The 10,281-nt window shown below is 43.7% G+C and overlaps 4 protein-coding genes across 4 annotated transcripts; 3 read left to right on the top strand and 1 right to left on the bottom strand.

The window, feature by feature from the left end:
• Nucleotides 1-3,103: 3,103 nt before the first annotated feature.
• Nucleotides 3,104-4,189, top strand: O0I10_002498 (uncharacterized protein; the record flags this gene model as incomplete). Its single annotated transcript, XM_058482580.1, has 1 exon — nt 3,104-4,189. The coding sequence occupies one exon, from the start codon at nt 3,104-3,106 to the stop codon at nt 4,187-4,189; it is 1,086 nt and encodes a 361-aa protein (XP_058346604.1).
• A 305-nt stretch (nt 4,190-4,494) lies between these two features.
• On the top strand, nt 4,495-5,399 carry O0I10_002497 (uncharacterized protein; the record flags this gene model as incomplete). Its single annotated transcript, XM_058482579.1, has 5 exons — nt 4,495-4,704; nt 4,765-4,853; nt 4,923-5,042; nt 5,107-5,215; nt 5,286-5,399. 5 exons carry the CDS (start codon nt 4,495-4,497, stop codon nt 5,397-5,399), a joined length of 642 nt encoding a protein of 213 aa, XP_058346603.1.
• A 318-nt stretch (nt 5,400-5,717) lies between these two features.
• Nucleotides 5,718-8,490, top strand: O0I10_002496 (uncharacterized protein; the record flags this gene model as incomplete). The annotated part of the gene is made up of 11 exons (XM_058482578.1): nt 5,718-6,205; nt 6,282-6,412; nt 6,475-6,582; nt 6,646-6,676; nt 6,731-6,933; nt 6,993-7,145; nt 7,218-7,658; nt 7,718-7,929; nt 7,989-8,053; nt 8,114-8,318; nt 8,383-8,490. 11 exons carry the CDS (start codon nt 5,718-5,720, stop codon nt 8,488-8,490), a joined length of 2,145 nt encoding a protein of 714 aa, XP_058346602.1.
• A 163-nt stretch (nt 8,491-8,653) lies between these two features.
• O0I10_002495 (uncharacterized protein) lies at nt 8,654-10,250 on the bottom strand (the record flags this gene model as incomplete). Its single annotated transcript, XM_058482577.1, has 2 exons — nt 8,654-9,718; nt 9,777-10,250. The coding sequence occupies 2 exons, from the start codon at nt 10,248-10,250 to the stop codon at nt 8,654-8,656; spliced, it is 1,539 nt and encodes a 512-aa protein (XP_058346601.1).
• Between the last annotated feature and the right edge of the window lie 31 nt (nt 10,251-10,281).

The following is a 10,281-nucleotide window of genomic DNA, read 5'->3' as shown; positions in this document are numbered from 1 at the left end:
AATGTTCGACTTGAACAATAAAAGGAATTGCAGCGATTGAACTTACATGTTGTATTGGGATGGAAGCTTGAGCCATGGGCAGATCGCGCACGTGCTTCTTGTAACTGAATGTGTCGCCATTGACCACCTGTACACCCATTGGCGTTGTGCATTGAAGGCAATGACATCAGTTAGTGTTGTGGAGAGTGTAAATGGAGTTGGTCTTACCTTGCAATGTGAAACGGAAAAGGTGAAGATGGGTGCTTGTTTTTAGGCCCGTGCGATTGGTTTATGCAGCCAGATTTATTTGTACAACCCCCCACCCCAAAGAACGCTTGCATTTGTGTTCGAGTTCCTTGTCAAGCTTTGTAACGGTGAGAAACCAGTTCCCACAAGGTGCTTTCCTCATGTTGTATTGCAGCATGCTGGCGATAGTATACAGCTTTATCTACTACAGAACAAGAACCATACCATGCATTGGCTATCATCATCTATCCATGCACCAGTTACACTCACCCAATATCACGCATGCTTCAAGTTTTCTATTATGATCCACACAGCATGACAAGGAAAGCAGAGGAAGAATGGATCTACTGGAAAAGAGATGGTAACCAGCAATATGGATCATTGTTTAGCACACTACTCCACTTTCGCTTCTGCCTCCTTCCCATCCAACCCAACCTTTACAACCTTTCACTTGCTACACGATGTAAAAGATGCATACATATGTTTATTATTGTTATTAAAGTCAAGCATTATATGCAAGTTCGAAGCAAGCATGACTAGCTTCTGTAGAAGCGTGGTATAATCAATGTCATCGTTTTCCTCTGGTGGTCCTTAGCATTCTTCATTTTGATCGTTGGATGTTTCCTTTCCGGCAGTTGAATAATGCTAGTGTTTCGTTGTCGTATACGAGTTGATATCGATTCAAGGTCTTGATTCTATGCGAGAATGGCAAGAGATCAACGACGACCTTTGGGATACTGGGGTGGTTGCTATTAAAGCTGGTATCAACATTTTAGCATTGCATATTTTTGGCTGTGTACATACATGATGAATTGTTCAATGTCGCTTATCCTTGTGCTAAGAGCGGAAAAACGAATCATGATGAGACAAATTTTCTTTGTGTTGGCGATGAATGAGATCATATCTTGCATGTTGCCAAATACATTGCTGAGTCGAGCCAAGTCGAATGTCACATCACAATCACGTTCGCTGAAGCTTTCTTTGGAGGAAGAACAAGGCGATATAGGAAGCCGTTAAATAACCGCCCATGAAGTTGGAGGTGATTCCCTTCTGCCGCCGTTGGAAACTGAAAAAAGGTGGGTTCCTGCCAACCTGTATAGCCTGCATTTTTGGACTTTGCTCTTTGCACCATGTCAATTTCAGCAACCCACGTAGGCCATGGTACCGAAACCAACATTTGTAGATGCCTTCACGAAGAGATAGTTATATCGAAAGTACCAAGGTGGCGTGTATGAGTAGTGACCCATCAAGCAGTATGATCAGGCTTTACCGTTTTATAAGAATACAATATCACAATGAGGACGACAACATACATTGAAATGTGTGTTTAATGCACGCGTGGCGAAGTAAGTGTAACCAACGACAACGTATAGTGTTGCACAAACGAGCACACGCGGCGCTCGATTGCGGCGCCCATCAGCAATGCGGATTGGCTTGGATCTATTGGATGATGGCTTTGGCTGCTGGTGCACGGCCATGGGACCCTTTCCTTGCTTTCTTTTTTGTGTGTGCGTTCTTTTGAATCGATCGCGTGGTAATTTCTGTTTGTCTTTTATTACAGCATTGTTCTTTCTTCTCAACTTTTTTTTCTTTTTGCATGCTTAAAAGGGTACATGTATTTGTGTGTGAGTGTGAGCATGTGTGTGTGTGTGTGAGTGTGGAGTAGAAAAATAGAGATGTGCCAAGGAAGCGGCGCGGAATCATCGCCAAAACGGGTCACCTCGACCAAGCATAACGTTATGTTTACAGGATGAAGCGTATGATAGATATCCAAAGACCACAAGACAACCTGTGACAACACATCAAGACCCTGAAACTATACCAATCTCTTGTTAGCTCCCTCTTTCCTCTTCTCTATTTACTCAATGCATCCGTCACGTAGGAAGTGCCACCCACTATAAACAAAAGTTGATACTTATACCATGTGGATATGTTGTTGTTGGGGTTTGCTATCAGATGGGGGGCGTTGTTGTGCATGATGATGATGAAGGTGGTGGGCGTTGCAACAACGTTGGCATAATTGCCTTAATTCCTTAACACCTCGGCAAACAAAAGAGGCTCATTTACAAGATGGCTTATAAATACCGAACCATTGTGTTGGATCAGCATATGGGCTGACGTGGGACAGCGGTGTTGCTTGTAAAAAGTTGTCCCTGATATCCAAGATGTATAAGCAAACATGTCGTTCCTCCAAGCCATGTCGACTCTTCTCACACACACATGCTCAAAAGAGCGATAGATTTCCATCTTTATCGTATATCCACACATGCTTGCCTTCCTCATTTCCACTATCAACCGCGGTTCCTGCGCCGCATCCAAATGACAGGGTGGGTAGATTTGTATGGGTACACATGGCCATGTGTACCCTGAAGCGAAATGGGAGAGATGGAGTATATAGGTTGCAAAATAAAGAAAAAAGAGATGGCCACCCGCCCGATTGGTTATTTCGTGGAACATCGCTGCGGCGTCATGTGGCGCGGCGGCAACCTCCTACACAGTAACTTTCTTTATAGAGCTCAGCCTGTCCTTCATCCTAAATTTATATACTAATTGTGTATTGTGCAACTGATGCTTGGTGCCGCTTTCTCTTCCTCTTTTGAAAGAGATCCATTACATGGACGAGGTACATTGAAACAACCCACACACACACATACGCACATACACTCCAATGCAATGAAAGAAAAACAAGTACAAGGCTTGCAATAATAGCAACAAAGCTATCATGGATGCTTGCATTTTCTTTTGTATGTTGTTTTCTCTCTCATGCAAAAGGTGTCAATAGATTTTGCTGCGTCGTATCATTTTTTCACTGATATATAAAAACTGTGTAGAGCTTGTCTTTGTGTTTCTTTTTCTCTTTTAAAGCCGCCGCCTCAACATGATGTCGTATCATCAAGAGCACCATGACCATCATCATCAATACAGCAACAATGATCCTTCTCTTTTGGGGGCATCACGGCATTTGCTACCACCACCACCACCACCACCACCTACGATTACCAACCCTAATGATCCCCAGCTTTATCGATACAGCCCTGCCATGACGACACCTTCACCTACCGCTTCATCTTTTTCCCCTATGCGTACCAACATGTTGCCAACCATCAAAAGCGCTTTCACTGATGAACCCACCACCCCATTGTATGGCACGTCACCTCTAAAAGCAGAGAGTGGCGATGAGTTGAAGATGATGATGCCACATCATCATTTAATAGCACGAAGCAGTATCAGCAGCAGTAGTGGATGCAGTGTGGCATCTTCATCACCCACGACGACGACGACGACGACATCATCAATATTGACAACATCAAGGAGTAGCAGCAGTAGTGATAACAGCCATGAAAAATTGATCACACTTGCCAAAAGGAGAGCAAGGGAATACGACATTCACCAACAAGAACAATCACGCATGCGTATATGGATTCAACGTGATAATGATCATCCTACTACTTCTACTGCATTACCACCACCACCGATACCACCACCTTCTTCCCATTCGATGAAACATCATGATAAAAGTCTTGCGTTGAATGATTGTGGGACATTGATGACGACGACGACGAGTACAACCTCTGGTACTGGTACTGGTAATACTGGAAACGCCAGCCACCCATGTCCTCAATGCACACATCGATTTAGACGGCGACGCGATTTGATGCGACATTTGCATTCGGTGCATTCACGACGTAAGCAATACAATTGTCCTCTTTGTTGCAGCACTTTTACTAGACGTGATTCATTGAAAAGACATGCTCGGCTTGCATGTCGTGCTACGCTTGCTCCTTCTTCTTCTTCTTCGCGTCCACAATCACCCGCATCACAACCCTCATCTCTCCCTTCACCACCATCTACTTCACCTATCCTTGATAATAATACCGATCATCCTCATCATCATCATCATCCACTGTCATCCTCCTCGTCCTCCTCTTCTACTTTCCCAGCAGCTCATGGTAGCATCTTTTAATAATCCTATGATGTAGATAATGTTGAAAAAAGACTTTTTTCTCTCTTGCCATTTTTTCTTTCCCTTTTCATTGTACTTGTATGCCATCTCAAAAACCCATTCCCATCATCATCTCTTTGTATGTATGCCCCGCTTTTTCCATATAAAAGAAAACCATGACTCTTTTTTTCAATGTAAGCAATGGCAGTGCGGTGTCTACATATATGTCTGCTTGAAAGCATCCACGTGCGTGTTGTGTGATTAGTCGTTGTTGTCTCTCTCTCTTCCTTTTTTACCCTCCTCCTCCATACATGCACATATAAACCATGGTCCTGCCATCGCTTTCAGATCTGCTCATTGGTGGTGTTGCCGTGACGCTCAACTATGCAGCAACATTCTATCTTCCATCGACGCGACTTTTACGGGATCCTTTAGAGACACTAAGCGTTGCCATTCCTGTGCTACTGGTGGGACATGTAGTCATCATGATGGCCACATTGCTATATGTAAAGCAGTGCACGTTACGAGCTACTATGGTAACTATCATGTATACGACGTTCTCGATGGATTGGGGATAGCTTAGTAAATATGACTAGACTTCGGTTGGATATGCACTGGTTGTCACAGCCATTGGTACAGGTGTCTTGCACGGATTGATTGTTTTATTCGGTGCCTCTCTTATCGAGTAAGTAAGCTTTGGGAGAGCGTGTGTGGTATCCAAAGTGATAAAAGAGAGACTGACGAAGGATTATAGGAAGTTCAATCATACACTTGCATTTGCTACGTATTTGGCTATCATTGCTTTCATCCCAAGTTTTACTGCATTGGCACCTTCTGATACGAGTATCTGGATCAAGACATTTGTACAACACAGGTAAAGTTTTCTTTCTCTATCAGGTGAATAAATGAAAGCATCTCATCTAACTTTATCCTTGTAGTCCAAGCACATGTGCCGAGATTTTTGCTTATTCACAAACCATTTGTACATTGTCGGGTGCATGGATTGGTGCCATCGTATTACCATTGGATTGGGAAAGGGATTGGCAGGTACGGAAAGAACTTGAAAGAACAATGGGGTTGGTTGGTTGCATCACGAGATAACACGTGTGATTTTTAGGCATGGCCGATTTCATGCGTCATTTCGACGTATCTTGGACATGCGGTGGGCGTCGTTGCAGCATTTGGATGGGCTTCTTTCAAATATGTATTTAGCAAGAAGAAAAGTGAATAAACTCTCTTTCTCTTTGTGTCCATGGAGAATAGTCGGGACCAAAATTCGAGTGATGATTTGCATTAGAGAAGGTTACTCAAGATGATTTGAACAAGGGGGACTTCTTGAAGACAAGATGTAATGCCAAGATTCAAGTGATACGAAGATGTTGTGTTATGCTGCTGCTGTAAAGCGATCCCCGGGGCTAGTAGTGAAATCCCAGACACAGATGTGCAGATACGCTTTTTTTATCCTTTTCCTTTTTCTCTCGCTCTCTCTCTCTCCCTCATATCCTTTCTCTCTCTTTCCTTCTTCTTGAAACGACTCTTTATACGCACAATGAGGAGACGGCAAACGACCGCTGCACCTGAACAATCGCATGGACAAGAAGAGACAGCCAAGTTAACGACGGCTCATGAGTTGCACAATGGTGATCGCAGCACGTCTGATTCAGCTCTTCAAGATCTCCGTCAACAACAAGGGGACAAAGTGTTGCGACGACATGAGAGCAGCAGCGAGTTACCCGAAGATATCTTGGCGGATAGTCAGTTATACAAGATGGATACACGACCTTTTTGGAAGCGTAAACGGTTTCACTTTATTGTTGGTGTCTCTGTGGGTGCGTTGGCCATGTTAGGCGCCGCTTCCACGACCCCGACCGCTCAGACTCACTTTAACGAATTACAAACGTATCTCGCTTTGCAATTGGCTGATCTCGATCTGGGAGGTGCAACGGATATTGTGGATGAACTCTTTGGCAATGTGACAACGTACCTGAAACCATCTCCTACAAGCGATATTCCATTCATGCCCGCTCTATCACTCAAGTACGTATTATTATTCCTCCTCCTATCATCATCATTCAAGAATACACAAAACGAGACTCATGCATGGATATCATAGAGAGGAGATGCAACTTGAACCCCATTTCCCAGTCGTCCTAATCCCAGGCATCATCTCATCGGGTCTTGAAAGCTGGGGCACATCCGAAAAGAGTCAAAAATACTTTCGAAAACGCATGTGGGGCACAACCAGTAAAGTATAATTCATGTTGTTGGATGGTATTTGTTGTTGTATTAAACCTTGTGTACTACAGCCATGTTTCGATCGGTGCTACTGGATAAGGAAAGTTGGACACAGCATGTCAAATTGGATCCTGTAACCGGATTGGATCCACCCGGTGTCAAGATCAGAGCAGCTCAAGGTAGGGATGGCAAAGGACATGATGAATAGCATTACTTAATCCCTCTTTTCTTGATATGATCAGGTCTCGATGCAGCTGATTACTTTGTCACAGGGTAAGTGAAAGTGAAAAATGCATACACAAAGAAACTTATATGGGAAACATGCAGCTATTGGGTATGGGCAAGGATCATTGAAAACTTGGCTGCTATCGGATACGACACCAACAACATGCACCTTGCAAGCTATGATTGGAGACTCTCATTTTCGAATCTGGAGGTCCGGGACAAGTACTTTACCAAGCTCAAGGCTACCATTGAGACCTCCAAATTGACACATGGGCGCAAAACAGTGATCATTTCACATTCAATGGGTAAGTTGGATGGATCATCAAAAGAATGGGGGGTCATTGATATGGTTTTATTACTACAGGCTCGGTTCTGTTTCCCTATTTCTTAAAGTGGGTTGAAAGTCCATTGGGTGCCAATGCAGGAAGTGCGTGGACTGAAGAGCACATTGAATCCTTTGTGAATATCGCTGGACCCATGATGGGTGTACCAAAGGCCATCACGGCCATGTTATCAGGCAAGTGGATTGGAACGAGAGAGAGGGAAAAAAAGCGATGAAGGCTGATTGTTGGATTGCATCATCATTCAGGTGAAACACGTGACACAATGGCTCTTGGTAGTTTTGGTGCCTATCTTTTGGAAAAGTTCTTTTCTCGACGTGAACGATCGTCGCTTATGCGATCATGGGCTGGTGGTGCATCCATGTTACCCAAAGGAGGTGATTTAATTTGGGGTACAGCCGAATCTTCCCCTGATGATCCCATTCATGGTCTCCAAGGTCGTCCCTCTTATGGAAGTTTGTTGACATTTGCTGGTACCGACAATGCCAATGAGAGCAATGAAATCAACCGTGAAAAGTTTTCAGCAGCTTCATCCATCGACTTGCTACATGAAAACACGCCCGAGGAATTCCATACCATGTTACGCACCAATTATTCATATGGCATCACCACATCCAAGGCACAATTGAAACGCAATGATCATGATCCAACAAAGTGGAGCAATTCCATTGAGTCAAAGCTTCCCAATGGTAAGTACCAATCTAAGGAAATGGGAGGATTTCATTGTTGTTGACATATGTACATATAGCACCCAGCATGAAAATCTATTGCATGTACGGCGTTGGCCTTCCGACCGAAAGAAGCTACTATTATGCCAGATCATCTCAAGAACAGGGCGCTGTATGCGAGGAAAATGATACCTCTTGTCATGAAGTAGGCGATGATGCCTATGATAAGGCACGTGACCTGGCAGAATCGTTATCAAGCACAGCTATGGACATCTTACAACCACCCGAATTGGTAATGTCTTTTGAGAGAAAGAAAAGTGTAAAGGGATTGAGACTTATGCATCATTATAGTACATTGATCCTACAGCACATGATCCAGACAATGGGGTTGAGACCGGCGTACGATTTTCTGATGGGTAAGAGGACAATGGTATATATATGGTGGTAGTAGTATAGCTCACAAGGGTTCTCCAAAGTGATGGCACGGTGCCTATCCTTTCATTAGGTTATATGTGTGCACCTTCCGGTGGTTGGAGAAAACATGCCGACTTGTATAATCCTGGACACAGCCCTGTTGTTTTAAGAGAGTACATGAATGAAGAAAGCGAAAGTCGCCTCGACGTACGTGGTGGAAGGAAAGCTGGTGATCACGTGGATATTCTAGGCAATTGGGATCTCATGGTAAGATCATCATCAACCCCTTGAGAACGATGTAACTAAAGAGGGTGGTTCATTTTCTTTGTAGACCGATATACTACAAATTGTGTCTAACAAAGGCAACAATGTCACCGAGCGTATCTTATCTGACATTGAACGATATGCTTCAAACATCCCACTCTCCCCATCATCTTAATCCTGCCCTTTACGTATATACCTCCATAATTGCTTTGTATAAAATTTACTATGTACGAATGAGATGATAATGTTATAAAGTTCATTGGCATTATGCTGTTGTGAAAACGTATGTAATTATCCGCAAGGAGGAGGAAAAAAAGGAACTAGCAAGCAACACTATTTTACATGAAGAAGGATTTCAAATATCCAAAAAATGAACGTGCAGTTGGGGGTTCTGGATCATTGTCTTGTTGAGTTGCAGTGGAGGAGGAGGATGTGGCTGTTGGAGATTCATGTCGTCGTCGTTTTGGTTCTGGTTGCGAGGATTCAATCGATAATTGTTGCACTGTGAAATCCTTATTGTTGTTGTCCTCATCCCTTGTGCGCTTCATAGGTTGATTCGTGGTGATGGTATTAGTGTTGTTGCGCTTCACAGTGAGTGTGTTGATGGGTGGATCAGTGGTGGTGATTTTATCCTTTCGCTTCACAGTGAGTGTGTTGATAGGTTGATCCTTGGTGGTTGAAGTATCCTTTCGCTTCACAGTGAGTGTGTTGATAGGTTGTTGACTAGTTGTAGGGGTGGTGGTATTATCTTTTCGTTTAACAGTGAGCGTGTTGATTGGTGTTGCAGAAGAGGTGCTGCGTTTGATCATGTTTGAAGACAACGTGTTCACATGTGGTGCTGTTGTTGTTGTTGACGATGTTGCCTGAATGGCAGGTCCAGTTGTTGTGATTGTGATCGGCTTAGGGAGGCCAAGACTTTTCCATTTGTCGCATAACATGGATGTACCTTTTATAACGGCTTGACTGTGCTTGAAGGAGGTCTTCATCAAATGGTTCCAAAACACCGTGAAGATATCAGGATCATGATATAACTCAGAGGAGGAGGAGGAGGATCCAGAGTCATCGTTGCCGTTGACATCACCAAAAGCAGGTAGATGGATACCAAGGAGACCAGCAAAATGATTCCCTCCGCATTCTTCAGTGAATTCGAGCAATTGTGTAAGAGCAGCCACGGTCATTTCACCGTTGTCGTCATGATCTTTGAGAACGCGTGCCTTCACATCATCCGAGAAACGAGGAATTACATCGACTGCACGTGCATTGGGATCGAAAGGAAAGCCGTATATCCAATTTGGATCAGGAGAACAATTGACTTGCCGTTCCAACATGCTCACATTGTCAACACCAGGTACATGCCACCATGCAATGCCATTCTTGTTATCGTGATTGGATGATTGTGCATTCTATGATAAATTAGTATGATCCCATCACTACTACTCTTTCATCATCTCTCTCTCTTACCTGTAGACATTTTGTTAATACACCTCGCCACCATCGAATCAAGCCACGATCATCCAATACGCGTTTATCTTGATTGTTGGCTGATAGATGAAACAAATATTGTGGTTGTGATCGAGCAAAGACGTAAACCGAACATGGTGCAACCGATGCAAGATATGCTTCCAGTAAACGACGTGTCACGTTGCCTCGTTGCTTTGAAAATGCACCCGTTGTATCCACTTTGGCGATATACACCACACGTTCCTTCGTCTCCTTGTCTTCCAGCGTATATTCATCCACTTCCAATCCACATACAAATGCATCCAATCTCTCGTCCTCGAGTCTCACAAGTATGAGTCGTTGAACGTGTGTCGCTGGTTCACGGTTGACATAAAGTTGGTGCTTGCTTGGTTGACATGCAACTTGGTGAACGTGAACTTTGAAACCACCAGGCAATGCCTCAAGTGAATCTTGCAATCGTTGCTCAAAAGTCATGGGCTGTCAAAAACAATGGCAAGGAGAGTTG

Source organism: Lichtheimia ornata, assembly GCF_029851405.1.
Source record: "Lichtheimia ornata isolate CBS 291.66 chromosome Unknown scaffold00007, whole genome shotgun sequence".
NCBI classification, from domain to species: Eukaryota; Fungi; Mucoromycota; class Mucoromycetes; order Mucorales; family Lichtheimiaceae; genus Lichtheimia; species Lichtheimia ornata.
The sequence above is the reverse complement of the archived record's forward strand: the minus strand, read 5'-3'. Positions and strand labels throughout refer to the sequence as shown.